Source organism: Bubalus kerabau, chromosome 4 (assembly GCF_029407905.1).
Source record: "Bubalus kerabau isolate K-KA32 ecotype Philippines breed swamp buffalo chromosome 4, PCC_UOA_SB_1v2, whole genome shotgun sequence".
NCBI lineage: Eukaryota > Metazoa > Chordata > Mammalia > Artiodactyla > Bovidae > Bubalus > Bubalus kerabau.
In genome coordinates, this window is record NC_073627.1 from 164,356,932 (window position 1) to 164,378,384 (window position 21,453).

General features: G+C 46.6%; 1 protein-coding gene across 3 annotated transcripts in view; it reads right to left on the reverse strand.

Moving 5' to 3' along the window:
- ABCA1 (ATP binding cassette subfamily A member 1) overlaps positions 1-21,453 on the reverse strand; it is a 157,032-nt gene that overhangs the window by 49,471 nt on the left and 86,108 nt on the right. For all 3 annotated transcript variants that reach the window (XR_008713840.1, XR_008713839.1, XM_055579203.1), the window contains 17 exons: positions 19,992-20,213; positions 18,750-18,954; positions 17,502-17,615; positions 16,634-16,805; positions 15,480-15,611; positions 14,469-14,611; positions 14,090-14,227; positions 12,621-12,841; positions 11,188-11,260; positions 10,134-10,336; positions 9,001-9,049; positions 8,698-8,811; positions 7,473-7,621; positions 5,484-5,608; positions 3,835-3,933; positions 1,270-1,459; positions 321-415 (listed from right to left, as the gene is read on the reverse strand). Coding sequence is in view for 1 of the 3 variants with exons in the window: in XM_055579203.1 (XP_055435178.1) it covers positions 321-415; positions 1,270-1,459; positions 3,835-3,933; positions 5,484-5,608; positions 7,473-7,621; positions 8,698-8,811; positions 9,001-9,049; positions 10,134-10,336; positions 11,188-11,260; positions 12,621-12,841; positions 14,090-14,227; positions 14,469-14,611; positions 15,480-15,611; positions 16,634-16,805; positions 17,502-17,615; positions 18,750-18,954; positions 19,992-20,213 (2,444 nt within the window). In the remaining 2 variants the exon portion in view is untranslated. The remainder of the gene's footprint in view (positions 1-320; positions 416-1,269; positions 1,460-3,834; positions 3,934-5,483; positions 5,609-7,472; positions 7,622-8,697; positions 8,812-9,000; positions 9,050-10,133; positions 10,337-11,187; positions 11,261-12,620; positions 12,842-14,089; positions 14,228-14,468; positions 14,612-15,479; positions 15,612-16,633; positions 16,806-17,501; positions 17,616-18,749; positions 18,955-19,991; positions 20,214-21,453) is intronic.

Below are 21,453 nucleotides of genomic sequence, written 5' to 3' on the forward strand. Positions count from 1 at the left end.
CATTATTATCACATTATATACAGCCTAAGGCTTTAAAAGGATAACTGGTCGCCATGGTCAAACAGCTAATAAGTGGCAGAATTAGAATTTAAATCCAGATTTATTTTCATTCTGGAGCCAGGAAACCTCAGTCTTCAAACTGAATATTCATAATACTTCCCATTACCTTTTCTAATCTGAAAGAATACCCTAAACTTCAAAAGGACAACATCAAGCCAAACTGTGATGTTTCCCACCACTACTCAATCTCCGATTTTTTAGGACTTTAATTCCTCTGATCAGTAACAGCTAAGCAGGGGCCAAGGATTGTAAATGATGACCTTTTGGCTATGATCTGCACGTATGTCTTCACCAGATAATCCGAAATGTTTCTTCCCGTGAGGTTTTGAAGGATGTCGGCAGTATTCTGTTTTCTCTGTCATCAGAAAAACCAAGCACGTGTGTCTTTATGGGCCACAATTGGAACAGAAAACAAATCAAGAACAAAAATGACACATGTTTCTCAAACATGTGCCACAGTGCGAGCAGACCCTGCCCACAGGGCCTGGACACTGTCATCAGCCCATCACCAAGGCCTGGTCCATTCTGCCCTTTATGCCAAGTCAAGGTGATTCCCAGCAAATTACTCTGAACAGCTAAGCAATAGACCATGAAGTATCATTCTTCACGGTTACAACAGATTTCTAGGGAGCAGCACCATTGACTAAGCCTAGTGAATTTTCTTCACTGGAGTTACACTGATGAAGAGATGAAGTGCTATTTTAAGGAGCAGTAACCACTAAGGACTACTTTTTCAACACTATTTAAAATTCCTTGTCCTCATCCTACAACCTGGATGCTGATAAAGCGGCAGAGAGGCATCACAAGCAAGCCTCTTCCTGAAATTCTCAGAAAAAAATGATTCAGAATTGCTTCTCTCATTCATAGTCTCAGAGGATTGTCAGAGTTATAACCCTCAAAGAAGTTTTACGGGCCAGCCTCCCTAATTCAGCAGTGAGGAAACAGGCCCAGGGACTCAGAGTGACCCATCCAAGGTCACCAGCTCCGCTAGGGCAGAGGTGGAGATGAAGCTGCGTCTGTCAGTCTGTCCTGGGACACCACCACTGCAGGAGAGGCTGCAGCGTGACTTCCACAGACCACTGATCGGGAGTGTTGTCTCTGGCTGTATCTCAAACAAGGACCTAGGCTGACTTCAAAATATGTCATCCATTCCCTCTTCCCAGTCCACCCTATACCTCACTTACTCAGTCACACCCTGAAAGGACTCACTTGAGGAGGAGGCAGCCCCCCTGCCCCCAGGGGGCACACAGGCAGCATCTTCTTGATTTTGTCGCTGCTACACTGGCAGGTGGGGGAGGGGTTCTCCATTGTCCAGTTTCCATTTCGGAAGAGGTCCGTGATGGTCTGGGGGACTGGGGCAGTGGTCCACTTCTCCTCTCCCACCAAGCAGGGCCTTTCTCTGCAAAGGGACACCAAGGATAGGCTCACCCAAGAGGGTCTGGCCTCTCCTATTGCCTCAGAGCACAGGACCAATCAATAACAACTGCAAATACACATATATCCCCTCACCACCTGGTTACTGATCCATCCCACAGACTTGTCAGCTACAGACTCATTTTACAGTTAAATACCATGGAACACAAAGAAGGCCTAAGTGCTCATACACTGAACTCAAGTCAACCCAATCACCAGCATTCAATCACTCACCCGCAGGTTCACTCAACAAACATTCACTGAGCATCTACTATGTGCCAGACACTGTCCTACATATTTGAGAATCTGGGGTGAAAAGACACAGTCTCTGCCATCATGGAGTTTGAGTTCCCAGGAAAGATTAATTAACAAATAATATAATCTTTGATGGCCAAAATGGAAGCAAAATAAAGGGAGAATGACTGGTGAGAAAGGACCACCTGAAGAGGTCATATATTTCAGCCAAAACCTAAATGATGACAGAGAACAAGCCAGGCAGGGATTGGGGGGAAGAACATTGCAAGCAGAAGCAACAGAGCGCAGGGGAAAAGGTCCCCAGTGTTCTACGAATAAGGAACAACAGGAAGGCAGTGGGGCTGGAATGTGATGTATGAGGAAGAGTGATGGGAGATGAGGAGAAGAGGGAGGCAGGAGTCAGAAGACATATGTTTTATGCTGAAAATCTGGGGAAGAATGTCAAGATTCACTTTTACATGTCTTAAAACAAGTAAAGAATTTGGGGGAGTGAACCAAGGTGAGAGTTGTTGGCTCACAAAGAGCTAGGTTGTTTGCGAGCATCCCAGCTGACAAGTCAGGCATTTATGTCTGAGTTCTGAACTACCGTGAGACCATCAAGTCACTTGCCCTCTTGGAGCCTATTTTCTCCACAAAACTGTAAAATGACTTATTTCAATAGGTCACATTTCAACAAGGCATTTCTAATATCCCTCACACTTCTAAAACTCTATGATCTGAAGCCAAGCCACAGCGTTTAGATAATTCTTACATCAAATAAACAGTTTTGTGGATTGCTCTCTGCTTCCAAGTGGAATCTCATCACAAGTCTTATGAAATTTGTCCTTCTCCACCTTGGTCATCTTGTTCTTTAGGAACTGATATTAACCATCAGGATTACACTTATTAAGTCCAGGCAAGAGTACTGGAGTGGGGTGCCATTGCCTTCTCTGTATTAAGTACTAAATACTAGCAAATGTTCAGTAAGTATCCAGAGTTAATTAGAGCCAACAAGTATACAACAGCTATATGTTTAACGAGCACACATTAAAACTTGCACACCCAGGTGGTATGCTCACTGGTCTGTCACCTGCAGGCTCACTATCTTCCCTCTAAAACCTGGAATTCAAGTTTGCCCTTCTCCAGGCAACCCACTCTAGTACTCTTGCCTGGAAAATCCCATGGACAGAGGAGCCTGGTAGGCCGCAGTCCATGGGATCGCTAAGAGTCGGACACAACTGAGCGACTTCACTTTCACTTTTCACTTTCATGCATTGGAGAAGGAAATGGCAACCCACTCCAGTGTTCCTGCCTGGAGAATCCCAGGGACAGAGGAGCTTGGTGGGCTGCCGTCTATGGAGTCGCATAGAGTCAGACACGACTGAAGCGACTTAGCAGCAGCAGCAGCAGCAGTCTTTCTAAACTTTCCCACGTTCTCCATAATCCTTGAATCTGTGGTTAACAACCTCAAGTGCAAATTCTACCCAAGCCTGGAAACCTGAACCCGCTTCTACCTTCACTGAGCTCTCAGAAGCTCCTCATCACTCTTCACTGTTTTTACTCACAGAGGTATCTGGACATGCCTTCTCCCCATATACAATGACAGTCAAATGAGTATTTCACTGAATTTATTTATATGCTACCTACTTTTTTTTAAAGGACTTTGAAGGAGAATATGACAAAAATATGCAACTCTGAAAGAAGAAAATGACCATTTTTATAAAAATTATGTCAACTTTTCAGGCTTTTAGAGTGAAGAAACTGATTAGCAAAACTGCAAATTATACGTAATAGGAGCCTATCTCTGCAGTCAGGTATAGGAGCTGGGGGAAAGGGATCATTATGAAGTACTATCTAAATTAAATATTAATGTCTAAAGCAGAAAACCAAGGTCTATAGTCATTTTCCTGGCAGGATGCTAGAAGAGTCTACTGGTCTGTTACGTTTGTTCCTAGATGCTAGGGTTAAATCACTACATTAGCTCCTTTAAAATAAAAACTGTTTCAACGGGTAAATGATGGTCATCACCAGGTGGCATACAAGTGGCAAAAGCAGTGCAGAGATAAAACCAGGTGACAAGCACGAGAAGCCAGCTGTGGAGCGGCTCACAGCTCAAGTGGCACTCACGGGATCGGGTTTCCTTCCATACATCGGGTCCCAAAGCCAGGCATTCTGGTGAGAGCATTTAAGAGTTCCTGGGTGCTCACATCCTCAGGTGCATCATTACTGTAGATACATGAGAGGCAACCAGCTTAGCAACTCATTTAAACCATGAATGGAAGAAGAAAAGGCACTTCTTTTTTTTTTTCAAATTTAACACTTTATTAAGTACTTCCCGTGTGCCAAATCTGCCAAGCTCTTAAAATAGAAACACAGAACCCACCCACAAGTAACTCAGCCTCTGGTTGTTTATTTGGTGTCAAAATAACATACAGCACTCCAAAGTGGAACTTGTGTAAATAAGTGATAGATATGGAGGGGTGCATACATGTGCACCCACATACATTTACATATATCTATTTTAGTGGGAAGTACATGAATTCATTACCTGTGGCGGATTCATTTTGATATTTGGCAAAACTAATACAGTTATGTAAAGTTTAAAAATAAAATAAAATTAAAAAAAATCAGTATTTCAAAAGTACTTTCACAATTAATCATTAGGCATAGACAAGAGGGGTTTTCTAGGAAAAGGAAGGCAGATTTTATGGGCTTAACATTTGCGTGGACAACTGGAAAGCACAAATAATGATGGGCAGAAGTTATAAACACAAAACAAGCCCATGCTCCACGGCCCTGGGCAACACAAGGTCAGCGGCTGGGAAAGAAAAGAAGGAGGTAAACCCGCACAAAATAGGAAGAAAGCACAGAATCAGGGAACAGGAAGCTGATTTGCATGCTTATGTTTCTTTTTTCTTTTTAAAGCTTCCCTGAAGCTTCCCTTGGACATCACTGGCACACTTCTCCATAGAAAGGTTTGCAAATACTATGGGACTGAGGAAAACTCCTGCATAAGGAGATGGAGAAATTCCTTTGTTCTTTTGTTTGAAGCACTGGATTGTCACAGAATAGCTGTATTTTTGTCTAAAAAAAACAGGAGCTATTATATGTAACCTAAAGATGAAATACTCTTGCCTGGAAAATCCCATGGATGGAGGAGCCTGGTAGGCTGCAGTCCATGGGGTCACGAAGAGTCAGACACGAGTGAGCGGCTTCCCTTTCACTTTTCACTTTCATGCATTGGAGAAGGAAATGGCAACCCACTCCAGTGTTCCTGCCTGAGGAATTCCAGGGACAGGGGAGCCTGGTGGGCTGCCGTCTATGGGGTCGCACAGAGTCGGACACGACTGAAGTGACTTAGCAAAGATGAAATAATAAATATGTGAACTGCACCATGCAGAAAACAAGAACTTGGAGGTGTGAGGGTCTGAGTGTATGGAAACCCTGTGTTCAACTGCAAAATAAAGACTTAGTATAAAAATCCAAGTATATTATAGTTCAAGAAGATTCTTCTGCATTGGCAGATTATTTACATAAGGCATGTATGTTCCTGACAACAACGAATAGAGAGGAAAGGAGTTCAAAGCCCTGCTACTTCAGGTTTGGTTCACTGCTGTTCTCGCATTTAGCATGAGCTTGTGTGAGGGCTGTAGCCACAGCTGATCAATTCGTGACCTTGTATAACCGAGTCCCCCTCCCCTTGGCCCTCAGCATAGTAAACACTCTGGTCAGCCTGAGCCCTCCTCTCCCCCTGGATGCAGAAGGCAAATGAATACCTGACAAATGTGTACTGTTCATTGTACATCCAGGGCTGAAGTTCCAGGCTGGGGTACTTGCCAAAGGGCGGCACAATCAAGCTGAACACCAGGGCGATGCAGACAAACACAGCTGGCAGGACAATCTATAACCAGGAGGCAAGGAGGGAGAAGAATTGCCAGGGAAGGACAAAGGTTAGAAAGAAGACCACTTCGAGTCCAGGTAGCCTCAGACCAACCAGCACTGGGGTGTGTGCAGGGCCTAGTTCCATCAAGACATTCTTGGCAGGTTGGAAGCAGTAGAGGCTAAAATCTAAACCCCTTCTCTTGGGTGAATTTCTGGAAGCTGGCAATACAAGGCCTGAGCTTGTGGCCACCTGGCAGGGGCACCAAGCTGAGGACTTCACAGAGTAAACAGTAGTCACATGTCAGGGTGACTCAGAACACTGGGTCCCTCTTCTCCCTGAAAACCCGAGGAAGACCACAGTGGCCATGAGCCCAGCTCAGCTCCAAGGAAAATCGAGAGCCCAAGCATGGACCAGAAGCCAGAAGAACTGCAGCTTCATTCTGTCTCTCCTTCTTTCTGTCTCTCTCGTGTATCCATGTGAAGTCACAACCCCTATGGCCTCAGTCTTCTTGTCTGTAATCTGCAGACACACTAGGTTACCCATTCAGCTCCCATACTCTGAGAAAATCACTATAGAGCACTGCCTCCATGGAAAGGGAACAGCTGCCATGTCTTTATCTGATGGCCTCAAAAAGCACAATTAATCCTTACTAAACCACCTTAAGGGGGTTTCCCAAGTGGTGCTAGTGGTAAAGAACCCGCCTGCCAAGGCAGGAGACATAAGAGATGCGGATTTGATCCCTGAATCGGGAAGATCCTCTGGAGGAGGGCATGGCAACCCACTCTACTATTCCTACGTGGAGAATCCCATAGACAGAGGAGACTGGCAGGCTGCAGGCTACAGTCTATGGGTCACAAACAGTCGGACACGATGGAAGTGACTTAGCACTTGAACAACCTTAAACTTTGTGCCTTTTCTGAAAACAACTTGTACATATTTTATAAGCAAACTCTAAGCTCCTTCCATTTATTCCTGAGAGATTTACCCTTAAAAAAAAAAAAAAAGATTCAAATAATGCTCCTGGTTCTACTGTTCTCAAGTTTCAATGGAGAAAATTAATCATTATGTGATTAATTCCATGGGAAAATACTGTATGAGCATTATCTCATTTAAATATCACTACAACCCTAACTAGTAATATAATTATCACCAATCAAAAAACAAGGTAATTTGGGTTCAGAAAGACTAAGCAACTTGCCCAAGGCCACACAGCCAAGAAGTAGCAAAACCAGAATTCACACATAAATCTATATGCTCCAAACTCATATTCTTTGCATTACCCACATAACCTGTGGGAAAGAATCTCTGTAACTTCTTTATACTTCTTGATTTTATAGACTGGAATAATTTAATCCTCCCAACACAGGTTAGCATGCAAACAGAGTATAATGAGTCTTTTCTGTTTACCATTTTTTTTCTGACCCCTAGTTATCTTTTCTATCAGTTTGCAGTTAAACATCAACTTAGAGAAAAATCAAGTCCCCAATAAGTTCATATGTTGAGTGTATCTGGGCATACCATCTCTGAAGTTTTAAAAGTTTAATTTGCTCATCCAGTTTTTCTAAACTTTGTCCTTGTTACACTCTCCTCTAAGAGAAAATTAACACACACAGAAATTTCTAATTTGAGACCCATTCCAAGTACTTACTCATAACATATCATAGGTACTATTATCATCCCCATTTTATGGATAAGGAGATTGAGGCTCAGAGAAGTAATCTGTCAACAGATATATAAGTACAAGAAGCAAACTGGGATTGAAATACAGATAATCTGGCTCCAGTGTCCATCTTATAACAACGATGCTACCCTGCTTTCACTAGTTGGGAGCCTGTAGTCCACCAAGGAAGCCTGAGTCCTTGGCCAGGAACACACTTCTCACCTGAGCAAAGAATCCTTTCCGACTCCGTCTGGCAATCAGCAGTCTCTTCCACAAAAGGGCCACAAACTGCTGCTGTGTGAGCTTCCAGCCCTTCACCTGGTAGGAACCTTTACCATCCATCCCACTGAGCAGGTCTGTTTCTCTGGATTCTGCAAAAAGCCATCACTGAAGGTCATAGATTATATCAGGCATTTTTGACATCCCCAACCTCCTCGCTCCAGCATTGTTGGCAACCACCTTGGAGGCTTGTGTTTGGAGGTAGAAGTAAAGGAATGAAAGGCTTTTATGACACATTCACGTCCATGGAAAAGGTATGACCCCAAATGTACCACACTAGCAGGCTATGCCTTTGGTTCTTGTCTGATGAGCACAGAAAAATGAAGGTGCCTTGAGACAACTGAAGAGATGTGTGCACACATAATAGTTACATCAAGCCATTCAAATGAATCAAGTCATCCTCAATTTCTTACAGAATAGTCTGTAAAACAGGCCATGTCTGTAGGCTGACATACTTTGAGAACACATAACAGCAACTTATCTCCTGCCTATTATATCTCTGCCTAAAAGGTGGACCCATTCAGGTGATCTAAGTGCTAACAACATATGAAGTTACGGAGAACACGAGTTGCACATTCAACGTGGCACAGGGATGGGAGAGCCAGGAAGGTTTCTGTTCAGAACAGTTTTATAGAAATCCTCATCTTATACAAATGATTTCTCACTGCAGTGACCTGACGTCTCACCAATATTTGCTTGATTTCTTGTCTCTCCTTCTCCATCCCAAACACACAGGGATACAGTCTTCGAAAACAGCTAAGTTGAAGGGTACAATCAACTCTAGTAGCAAGTTCACCTGACTCTTTCAAAATCATCCACCCATTCAAAGAACATTTATTCCAAAATTAAACACCTAATGAATGTGAGAAAACTGGGACTCTATGGAAAAGATAATAAATGGATTCAGAGGAATAAAGGGCTGTCTTTTGATGTGTATCTCGAGTGAGAGGTCTCAGTGCAGTGCAGGAAGTGGGGAGGACAGGCTCTTTCAGGTCTGATCATATGCACAGCACCAGAAGGGGAAAGTGGCTTTTCTCATTCTCTCTCTTCTCTTTAGACCCTGTAGGCATCTATCATCCTGGTTCAAGGGCCTTGAAAGATAACACCAGAGAACACAAGAGGGAAATTCACTTTCAAGCAACAAAACACAGATCTCGCCCAAACGGACCTGGATCTATGTCAGAATCATTTGGATCCATAGCATCGTCTTCAGTAAAAGGGCGAAGACAGCTCTGCTTGTCCCCAAAGACTCGTCTGTTTCGTCTTGCTGGTAAGGTGCCATCTGGGGACAAAAGGAAGGAACCCCACGTTTTATTTGTAATAAAAAAAAATTATCTAAATCTTTAAAAGTCTATACAGTAAAAGTAAGAATGCCATAAAACAATTTGAAGGGAAAGGCAAAACCCTGGTGAGTTAAGAGAGCCTACAGGTGGCACAGCCCAGAGGGCATACAGTCCCTTTGGAGGGTTACCTGAGGTCTCGGCATCCACTCCACTCTCTTCAGCCACTTTGAGAAATATCTGAAAAGTGAGAATGAGAGGATTATAATAAGCACCACAGTATGAGAGCAACTGTCATGGTTATTACATGACTGAACACGCTAGCCCCTAAAGACATAATGTAAAAGCTTCATTTATTGATAACACTTTGTCAGAGTCACTTGGGAGAGAAGCCATTTATTTATACCAGAGAACATTTCCCCAGTGGTGAGAGCTATCAATTCAGAAAGTCATTTTCAAATTAAAGTTATGACATCAGGACACTGCATAAGGCGGAATTTGTTCTGAACCTACAGGGAATGAGCCAAGTGGCTTCAAGTCTTTGGCCTGAAATCTTTGAGCAGGCAAGCACCAAAATAGGCTATCCAAGACAGGATGATCAGGAGAAGAGGCGTTCCCTATCACTAGAAATGTTATGGCAGGGTTTCCAACATCAGAAGGCAACCTGAACTAGACAGGTGATTCCCAAACTCTGATCTACAGATGCTGCCCAGGAAGCATGCAATAAAAGCACAGACATTAAGGTCTTACCTCCAGGAATTCTGATTCAAAGACCCTGGAGTTGAGCCTTGACATTTTTAGAATATTCTCAGAAGATTCTGCTGCACAGGCTAACTTGGGGACTACTGGGACAGACAACTTTTATATCCCTTCCAACCCTCAAGGTTTCTCTAAAGAGAGGCACTGCTTACACAGTAATAGAGTATGGGCTTTGGAGCTCAAAACCCCTGATCTGAATCCGCTCAGAATCCCTTCATGTCCATTTTCTCATCTTGTTATGAGGATTAAATGAGTTACAATGACTGAAAACAACAAAACACACCCAGGTTAGCCCAAGGCATAAGTAGGTTTTCCATAAATGTTGGACTTTTCCTAGGCATGGTCATGCCTGGTCACACCAGGATCAATCCTCTTATTTCTTTCCTACCATCTCCCACTGAAATCTTAAAGGTTTAACTGGGACCAACACTGTCCAGATGCCAACGACCTAAGGGCTCAGTGCCTAGGTCCATGGTGATCCTACTCCCAGTGGACATGCAGGCTGCCTGTCTGGCCCCAGGATTGTGGGCCCTGCTCAATTCTGACATTTAGTCACTGAACTTACTTCTTCCAGAGTAGTCTCTGAGATGCCGTAACTGGAGATGCCTAGGTCTGAGAGCCGGTCGTCAATTTCGTGGAAGAGTTCCACAAAGGCTCCCTCTCTGGCAGCCTCGTAGGGCAGCACGTAGGTCAGCTCATGCCCAATGTCTTCCACCAGCCGGGCCTCAGCCACATGCTTCCTGATGAGGTTGGAGATCGCAGAGACATCTGTAGGAACCACAGCACAGATATGATACGGCTTGGCCAGCTCAGAGGCCCCCTTCCTTCACCCTCTGCCTGCTCCTCAGAAGCCCACTGCCTGCACACCACAGCTGGCCCAGATACTGAAATCATTCCACAGGTTCATCTCTGGCCCAAAGGTTCCTGGGGACATGGACTGGGTCTTATTCACCTTTGCATCACCAAAGCCGGGCACCGTGTAGGCCCTCAGTTTATGGTGGGTAGGTGGGAGGTGGCTGGCTGAATGACTTTCTGAGGTTGAAAGCCTAGTGTCTATTGCCAAAAAGCTAGGATTCTTCATTGGAAAACTTGACTAAAGGAACCTTAAGAGGTTCTTCATCTTTCTCTTAATCTATTCAAGGAGGCTCCTCTATTTATCTCAATAGAGGGTTAATCAAACAGTTTATGGAAAGAGAGGTCTTCCTGGGAAGAGCCAGTTGTTAGGGCAGAGAAGACTTGGCCAAGGTAAAGGCTTCCATTCCATATGTGTCACTGGGGACATTGGACATCTAGACATCCCTCCTGAGCGAGGTGTCCAGTGTCCAGCCAGACCCATTCATCTCAGCTGAACGGGTGGGGAACAGCCACCCCCTACCCCAATCATCTCAGCTATCCGGGACACTGCCCTGCTGGCTCCCAGACCAAGCCCCAGGCTCCCAGGCAAGCGTTAGGCCAATCCGCCACTAAGCTGCGCCTGCTCCCGCAGCCACCCAGCCCCAGCCCAGCAGCAAACCTTGAGTCAGCGCCACCAGCCTCTGCACCTCTCCTCCTGTGCCTCCACTCTGCCCAGCTGGGGGAAGCTCAGACACCACCTGAATAAGAAACCCCAGAGTCCTTACCGATGGTCAGCGTGTCACTTTCATGGTCGCTGCCCAGGCCAGCATCAGAACTGCTCTGAGAAACACTGTCCTCCTGATGGCAAAGAAGGAGGTGAGAATGGGTCAGGGACCAAGCAAGGTACAGCCACCACCACCTTCACCAGGGCGGGGCTTCCGAGAGGTTTCTGTGTGTGAGAACTGGAGCAAAAAGTTTCTCCTGAGGGGCATGCAGCCAGGCAGTCTTGGCTTCTGAAGCCACTGTCTGATCTAACATGTGTGTGTTGTGTGCACAGGAAGCAGCGCTCTCAAAAGAACTCTGGCCTGCTGATGCATACTGTAAGGACCTCCCTGATGGTTCAGTGGTTAAGACTCTGTGCTTCCACTGCAGGGGGCATGGGTTCAATCCCTGGTCAAGGGATTAGATTCCATAAGCCATGTAGCATGGCCAAAAAACCCCCCACAAACCTATGAGGGCTGTAACCAGGCCCTCGCCAACAGTCTTGGGCATGGGATTTACCTGCCTGGTTGTGTTGTTCAGAGCTTCTCAAACTTTAATTTGTGTCTCTTCACCATAGGACCTTGTTAAAATGCAGATTCTGATTTAGCAAGTCTGATTTTGGCCCATGTTTCTGCATTTCTCACAAGTTCCCAAGTGATCCCAATGCCACTGGCCTCAGACTAGACTTTGACTCACCAGATACTAGTTAAAAGGTAAATAAGTGGACAGGAGGTCAAGGATGGGATAAGTATTTTGAGTGCCACTGTTGGAATACACAAATAAATCTCAGGCATGTACTGCAGTACAGGGGAGAATGTACCTTGTTATTGGGTTCTGGTCCCTCCTCTGTAATGCACTTGTTGGATGACATTGAATGAACTAAATCCCTACAAGCCTCACTTCCATCATCTAAGATAATAAGTGCAGTACCTTCTTCCCAGGGTTGCTTTGTACTCTGAGACGATGTTTTAAAAAAAAAAAAAAGATAGGCCTACAAACGATAACAATGCTACAAATATTATCATGATTTTTTTTTATGTCCAGAGTCTGCTAGATTGAGTGTTTGGCATGAAATCAGTGCTCGATAAATATTTGCTGTTTTGTAGTTTAAAAGTTTAGGTCAAGAAGATTTAAAGGTAATGAGCAGACTCAGCAGGGCATTCTGCAGCCAAGGCTCTTAACTCTTGGCAAACCTCTCTTCTTCAACAACATTAAGTCCTCTAAGGACCTTCTCCTACACTCACTGTGTCTCCATTAGAAAAAGGAAATGGGATTCAGCAGAGCTAACACGATGGGAACAGAAGTCTCTGTAGCTTTCCATGTAGGAGGTACATGACTCCACAGGGCACAGAGCAGAGAGCCGGTGGCCTCAAGGTGGCAGACTGGGGCAGGTATGGACAAGCCAGTCATAGCCAAAGAGTCCTGATTCCCCGGACGCACTGAGACTGCAACTCACCTTCTTCAGGTATGACACAGTGCTACTGCTATTTCTGCATGAGCTGAGGGAAGACTCCACGTCCTTCTTGACGAGGGTCAGGTAGTAGCCTGTCCCCAGCTGGTTCTTCAGGAACAGGGAGGAGCCCACGCAGCAGAGCTTCCCGTGGGAAATGATGGCGATCCTGTCCCCCAGGATGTCTGCCTCATCCATGTGGTGCGTGGAGAGGATAATGGTGCGGCCTGCGAGGCACAAACACAGGGACATAGCACAGGTGAGGCTGGCCATCCTCACTGCTCACAGGGGCCGAAGCTACAGAAATAAGAGCAGGGGGGACTCCTGGGAAAAAGATCCCAAGGCTGTGTGCTTGTGACCCCCAGGCTGGTAATGTGAGGACAGCTCTGCATCCTCATAGAACAAAGGGCAGGAATGTTTATCTGGGAACTAGCTTCAGGCCAGCAGTGTGCTAGGTGGTCTATGTGTTAGTGTGCTAGGCCTCATTTAACTAAATCCTTCATAAGGTGGGCTTCCCCAGTGGCTCAGTTGGTAAAGATTCCACCTGCAATGTAGGAGACCTGGGTTCGATCCCTGGGTTGGGAAGATCCCCTGGAGAAGGGAATAGCTACCCACTCCTGTATCCTTGCCTGGAGAATTCTATGGACAGAGGAGCCTGGCAGGCTACAGTCCAGGGGGTCGCAAAGAGTCAGACACAACTGAGCGACTTCCACTTTTTATAAGGTTATTAACCACCATTATAGATAAAGACACTGAGGCAAGTTTAATGGCTTTTCCAAAGTCTTGGGCCAACTTGAGCTGACTCCAAACCTGTGCCCCTTGTACCACACAGTCCTATGTATCTTCTACCCTGGTGGCTCAGCGGTAAAGAATCCACCTGTAATGCAGGAGCCCCAGGGAGATGCGGATTCAAGCCCTGGGTTGGAAAGATCCGCTGGAGGAGTGCATGGCAACCCACTCCAGTATTCTTGCCTGGAGAATCCCACAGATAGAGGAGCCTGGCAGGCTACAGTCCATGGGGTCACACAAACTGACTGCAACTCTCCCATCCACTCAAGTGTTCCTCTACTTTGTCAACATGCAAGCATAGTGCACCACGTGGGGACAGAGATATAGGTCGACACAGCCTCGGCTCTCAGGAATCTGTCTGCAGGGGACCATGATTATACTAGGCAAGTGACAGTTCTATGTTGGAGGGGGCCCAGGGAGCTCACAGAGGACACCCTTTGTCCCCATTTCCCTCCTCCATGCAGGCCCCTAGGGATTGAAGTGCAAACTTGAAGTGTCTTGTAAACCAGGCCTCCTACTTGCAGACCAGGGCTGAGCTCAGAGTTCAGCTCCATATTCTCCTTGAGAAGCAATTCTGGTGCTCTAGCAGGAACAGCCCTGAGATACAGCCAGTCTTTGAGAGCCCCTCCCTCCCCCCTTCCTCCCCTCTCCCAGCCCAGAAGACAGAGTAAATACACATCAGTGACCTTGTCGGTACTTCAGCAGCAGCTCCCATATCCCCCTGCGGGAGTAAGGGTCCACACCGGCTGTGGGCTCATCCAGAATGACAACCTTGGATCCCCCAACAAAGGCCAAGGCCACAGACAGCTTTCTCTGCATTCCACCTACGGCGAAAGGAGACAGCCCCCAGACCAGCCCAGTGAATGACGGCAGAGAGGGAACAGACAAGTGGAGGCACCCCCCTGGGGACAAGTCCGGGATATGTTTCTGACCCACCCTTCCCCTCCCTCGAAGCAGGGGACCCTAGGGCAGCCATATTTTGTGTGTGTGTGTGTGTGTGTGTGTGTGTGCATGTGTGTGTGTGTAGAAGGGGAGGTGGAGGAGGAAGGCAGCTCTGGGCCTCACCTGACAGCTGACTTGTTTTGCTTTTCAGTTTGCTGGGCGGCAACCCAACATCCAAGGCCATCTGCTCCATCTCAGCTTTCACGTGCTTCTCGGAGAGCCCTTTCAGGCGGGCATAGAACCAAATGTGCTCCTCGACAGTCAGCCTGGGGACAGGGGGGCAGGTCACTCTGGGCCCCAGGACACACAGAACACAGTGCCTCCTCACCCAGAACATGACAGGCACGTTTTTCTTTCCCCACTTTTTTATTTTTAACTGTATTCATTTTTGTAAGATAATCTCCAGGAAGGATTCAAGGCAGAATCCACAGTAAGCAGCCACATGAGCCGCTCAAGAAACAACACCAAAATTGTGACAGGTCACATCCACTCTATTCCCCGCGGGCCTGATGGCCACCCATCAGGCAGCAGCAGGTCCTCAGAGAACCTTTCTCCATGGCCCACCAACCAAGGAGCTGCCCCAGCCTTAGCCTGGAGCAACTCCCTTGAACCTCAAAGGACCTCAGCCCTGACAGAAGAAGGACCCCTGTAGAGGACACAAGCCTGAGCTCCTCACTTAGATAAGAGAAAACCGGAGCCCAGAAGGGGGTGCCCTTGCCCAAGGTCACAGAGCTCAAGTCTCTGTCTGCTCACCACAGGGGCTCCCTGATTGCTGATGGGCAAGCTGAATGGGAGTGAAGTTCTGAGCAGGAAACATGGAGCCCACATACTGAGGGCCCTGGGGTGCCATGAGGTGAAAGCTGCGGCAGCCTCAGGGAGGGTGTGTGGGGAGAGAGGCTTCCTTACTCTAGAAGGACAGTGATAGACAGCACCATTTCCCCAGCCCCCATCCACCGGCTGGACCAATGTAACACCTCCCACCCCACAGCTCACTTTTCCAAAACTGAAGGACAACCAGGTCTCAACATGTCCAGGAAGGTGAGGCCTGCCACCCCTAAAGGTGGTAAAAACGCTTAAGTCCAACTCTGCCCATCACTCCTGACACACCTCCATAGAGGAGCTGCTGGTACTCACATGTCAAACAGCACGTTATGCTGGGGACAGACCCCCAGGTTCTGCCGGATGGTGCTCATCTCGGAGCGTATATCTTTCCCTAGGATGTAGGCAGTGCCCGAGGTGGGAGGGAACAACCCAGTCAGGATGGACCTGAGGAAAAAATGTGAAAGTACAAGAGTCAGTGTTAGCCCTCCTGCCCTGGAGACGATCCATTCTAGGCTGCAGAGCCCGGGCGGAAAGCAGAAGCAGCAACCCCCCACCCTCTTTCCTTCCTAAGAGACCCCAAGGGACACCCATACAGCAAAGGACTCTTTGCCTCAGTGAACAGATAGGGGTGGGCCTATGTGTTGGAAATGACAATTTTAGCACACACATTTTTTAAATAAAGATTCCAATTTGCAATGGGAAGTACACTTTAAAACACACATTTTGTATGCCTAAAATCATGTTCAAGTCAAATGGACAAAGTAGACCCAATTATTTAAAGATGAAAATAATTTGTGTGTTAGGATTTTTTAGATTTTAAAGATTTTTAAAGATTTTCTACAATTCTCGCAATACATTAATTGTACACTTAAAAAATATGTAACAGGAAAAAGAGGTTACCTCCCCCACCACCAACATATCCTCTGAAATGGTTGATGGGCTACACTGAAAGCCACTGAGGGTAACTCTGGTGTGTTTACGGCCCGTGTTCCCTTCTGAAACTGCTCATTATTAAGGTTCTTATAGGTCCCAGAGAAGGCAGTCTTACAGCCAGCTGCCCAGCTGTTCCTCACATCTGCTTAGAGACAGAGTTTCCAGAAATTGCCTCCTCCCTCCAACACAGCCTATCTTCCTTTTCACATTCTTGCCTCCCAATCCTGACCAAACCAGCCCCAAAGAAACCCTTTCTCAGATCTGTCACAACCTCAGGTTCTAAAACACTGCAGAATTTTGAGAACCAAATGGGAAAGGTCATCAAAAGGCCCTAGCCTATTTTAACCCGAAGATAGGAAAATCCAGCATTTGGAAAGCATTCTCGTGATTAGGAGATATTTTTATACTCATCGACTCCTCATGCACTCTGCCCTTGCCTGGGTAAGCAACGCAATGTCCTTAGGTATGAGTTTCTGACTATAGGAAAGACCCTTCCTGCAGCTGATTCTCAGAGAGCCACACCCTCTTCTTACATGGTGGTGGTCTTGCCAGCTCCATTGTGGCCCAGGAAGGAGGTGATCTGCCCCTCGTAGAAATTCAAGGCCAGGCCATCAACCGCCACCTTCATGCCATCCCGGTAAACCTTCATCAGGTTCTGAATGGACACACCCAGTTTCAGATGGGTGGGTTCCTCCTCCATGCAGACTGTGAGAAGACAGGACACAAATGAGCCCACAGAAGACACTAACAAGTGGGAGGTCAAGACGCAGGGTCTTGTAATTTTACAACTGTCCTTTCTCCATGGCTATTTCTGGTTTCTCAGGCAAGCAGGCAACAAATCTTTAATTAGGGCCTAACTGGGCACTAGTGTTGGTGATGGAAATACAGTAAGAAAGGTGCAGAGAGGCTGGGGAAGAAGAGGAGGGATGGCAGGAGGAGCAGCTGGATCAGCAGGCAGGGGCAGGTGGTAAGGGATCTTGTAAGCCATACCAAGGATGTCACACATCACCACTGGCGAGTGGGGGCAGGGCAGAGAAGAGATCAGCAGAGGAGGGACTTCTGAATGATTTAGGAAGCCACACTGGGCACAAAGTATGTGTATATGTGTGTGAGGGACAGGTGGAGGTGAAGGGAGAGATCAAAAGTCACTTTTTTTTTTTTTAATGAAGCCAAGAAAGCAAAAGAAATGTTCCTTAGCAACTCAGAGAACAACTCCCCCAGAAGTCAACAGCACTGGACACAAACACAGTCAAGAATTTGGAAAGGGGCACCTCATGTGATGTCTCTGCCCCCAAGGTGGCTTTAGACTTTTCAGGGAGGAAGCCACTCCTTGCCCCCTCAAGGAGGACCAGGAGGGGCAGTAGCACGGCAGTCAGGGGGATGCAGGTCAGCAAAACTCACTTTCCGATGCTCCCTTCTGGCTGGAACCAGGGTGGCTCTTCTCATCACTTTCCTCACCAAACCAGTAAGACTTAGTGCAAGGGAAATACCAGGGCCTGGGGATTCCATACTGGCCTGAAATCCAAGCACAGATGTGAAACAAACTCTATAATGCCCCAGCAACCCCCAGGTATCCCAGCCAGGTATCCCAGACACAGCTTCCTTGATGTCTCCCCCTGACACAGCTGTTGGGAGACAGGACAGAATGGAATGGAGGTGGGGGAGGAGGGGCTAACATTTGCTGAGCTCTACTATGTATGACAAACACCCTGCACTTCTCTGAATCTTTCCAGCAACCCCATGAGGCGGGTTATCATTCCCACTTTAGAGATGAGGAGACTGAGGGATCAGTGGCCCACTCAAGATCACTCAGCCAGTGAAGTGAAGGACTCAGAATCTGAATCCAGATCTGTACAATACAAAATTGCACATGCAGTGTGGGACATTCAAGTAGTCCAAGTAGGCATGGGTAGTCAATATCCCATGGCCACTCCTTTGGAGAAAAATCAGAAAGTGAACCAGAAAGGGTTAAACCTCACTCTCTCAGAATTTGATCTTCTATGAAAATGTACCCAAGGGAGGTCTCAGTCAAGAAGATTTATTAGGGAAGTATAAAAATGAACTTTTATGACTTTTGATTAAAACACAGGCAAGGGCTTAGCACCAATATGTATCTTGTTATTCACAAGCTGTACTCAGGAAACAGAACCTCTGCTGGTGGTAACTCGGGGGAAACAGAATTCGAGACCTGGTTCAGCTTGAGAGGACTCTCCTGGGCAAGCTGACTCAGTGTAACTCACTTGGGTTCACCTCCCAGCACCTACTTTTACCAGTTATGTGGCCACAGGTAAGTTATTTAACTTCTTTGCATCATACTTCTCTCATTCGCAAAAACTGGGCAGAACAGCAACTCCCTCACAGCAGTCTTATGAGTATTAAATTGAACCAAAGCATCATTTATAAGACACTGTGCAGGTGCCTGGCACACAGTGCTCAAGAAATAAGAGTTAGGTCAGTAGTAAAAGCTGTACTTTTAGCATCAGTAGCTTCTTCTTAGACATAATTTGTTTGCCATAGGTCTAAAGCCCTAACCACTTTCCAAGGAGACCTGGGCCCTGCAGAAATTCCAGCACAAAGTGAGGAAAATGACACGGTTAGAAATTTCTTTTTCCTGGATGAAGACAAAAGCAGTGTGGAAGTCCAGTGTACCTGGAAACACAGCCTCGATGTACCACGTCATCACCCCATAGAGAAAGGTGTCAAACAGCATCATGGAGACGGAGGTGGTGAGGTTGAAGCCATCTTCCTTTGTGGGGCTCTCAAAGAGGTTGTCCCACTGTACCCCAATGCCCTGCTCCTCGAAAAGGGCGAAGTACTCACAGCCGAACCCAAAAGCCACAGGAGACATCAGGCTCTGTACAAAAGAGGCAAAATTCATTCATCCATCTCCTTGTCTCTCATTTTCCTATCACTGCTAATGTAAATGCCACCTGGAGAAATGTGAATTTGCAAAATGGATCAATTACAAGATATGGAAATATTCATCTACAGAGTCCCTTCAGGGGAGTGGGCTCCTTGACAGCATATAAAGTGATTCTATTTATAAGCACTCATTATGCACACACAGTTCAGAAATGCATATATGATGGCATATAAAACTTTTAGAATTTTATGCTTCTAAAGATGCCTCAAGGGCTCAGCAACTGTACCTTATACACACACACACACACACACACACAGAGGCATTTTTCAGGGTCCTGTCAAGCTCCCGGCTCGGTCAGCAATGGGCTCAGTGTCACAGGAAGCTGTCTGGGGCTGCTGATGCCTAATGGGTCCAGACAGAAACACTTGGAGCATCTTATAGAAAACTCAGAAAACAACTCGCTCTTACTGGGACTTGCATACTTTCAAAGGTCTCTCCTCCTCTGTACAGGGAAGGGAGTAAAGGCAGAGATTTGTGGGGAGATGGGGCACCTGTTCCTCAGTCTTGAAGTTTAGAAAATGTTACTCAAGTTAAACTCCATACTGGACACAAGGAAGATAAAGGTCCAGAACGAGCCAGCTCTGACCTCAAGAACTTTCAGTTCTATCTGTGACTGTGACTTTGTGGTGAGCTTAACATGGCCAACAGAGCTGAGAGATAAAAGGCAGATAAAAGGGAATGCTCTAAAGTCATTCCCCAGGGCCATTTACCCCCAGCTGGCCCATGGTGCAGTCTGGCTCCCTCAAAATTATCATTCAATTCAATTCAACCAGTGTGCACTCAGAGGATTAAAGATAAACTACTGAGTAAGACACAGTCCCTGCCTTCAAGGAGCATACAATCTAGAATTGAGGTTTAAGTCCCCGTGGAAAGAGAATCTTCTGTTCTCAGCTTGGACTACAAAGCAGAGGTGAAATACCAGGGGTGGCTGCGACTGCAGGTATTGCCGAAGGGCCAGAGGGACTCACCATGAAGATCTTGAGGGTAAAACCCACGTAGTCTTGCCACGCCACGCACAGGACGTAGGGCAGGTATAGCATGAAGTAAATGATGCCCCCACAGGCGGCCGCCAGGTTGGCTCTGGAGAAGAGCGTGCTGATCAGGAAGCACTGCAGGATGGTCACCGTGGCAAACACAGACAGAAAGACAAACACCACGCTGGGGTCGCTGTAGGGAAGCAGGTTTCCTAACTGGGAAGAAAGAGACCAAGTAAGACTCTCAATAAGCAGTGATCCGTGGGAAGCAGACAGGGCTTATTATAGTCATCTTAAAAGTCAATATAGAGAAACAGCGCTGTTCATTTTTCTGGTGAGTGAAATGAAGTCTACAGAAGGGAAATGACCAGCCCAAGACCACACAGCAAACCAACAGTAGAGTCAGAAACAGAACAAAGTCCAGGCTTGATATTCACCAAGGTTCATCTCAACAGACAATTCTGTTCATTGTTTCTCCAAGAAATAATATCACCTTTTATAAGGACTATGAGCACCAAGAAAGAATTGCAGGAGATAGCATCCTACTTGACCTCTCTCTCTGAAAGCCAAGGAAAATGGCCAGGCCACCTTAACATCCCCTGTGAGAATGTGCCATGGGTTCTGGAGCCACATAACCATCCAAACTCTGTGGACCTGTCAAGTTTCTCCCAAGTAGTTGGTTTTGTTTCACAAGGACCTACCAGCACACAACTGGAAGAGCAGCTCACACCCACCAGCCACAAGACCCCCATCCTGGCCACAGAGCTCAGGCCTGGCAGTCAGATATCAAAGCATGAGGGGGGCTTGATTTCAGCAAGAACAGCTCTGCCATACTGCCAGGTGACCTCAATGAAGTCCTTAACCTTCCTTGGCCTCATTTCCTTGTATGTTAAATGGGTTCCTTAGTGAGGACGTCATAAGACAGCATGCTGCTGCTGCTGCTGCTGCTAAGTCGCTTCAGTCATGTCCGACTCTGTGCGACCCCATAGACGGCAGCGCACTAGGCTCCTCTGTCCCTGGGATTCTCCAGGCAAGAACACTGGAGTGGGTTGCCATTTCCTTCTCCAATGCATGAAAGTGAAAAGTGAAAGTGAAATCGCTCAGTTGTGCCCAACTCTTAGCGACCCCATGGACTGCATGCAGCCCACCAGGCTCCTCCATCCATGGGATTTTCCAGGCAAGAGTACTGGAGTGGGTTGCCGTTGCCTTCTCCTAAGACAGCATACGCATGTGTTTTAAATAGTGTTTGGCAATCAGTAAGTGCTCACTTGTAATGATTAGTAGCTAGTTTTCAATTGTTAGTTCCTTTTCCTTGGTACCCCTCTGCTTTTATTTTATTTTATTTTATTTTATTTTTAAACCTGAAACACTGTATTAGTTTTGCCAGACATCAAAACGAATCTGCCACAGGTATACATACGCTCCCCATCCTGAACCCTCCTCCCTCCTCCCTCCC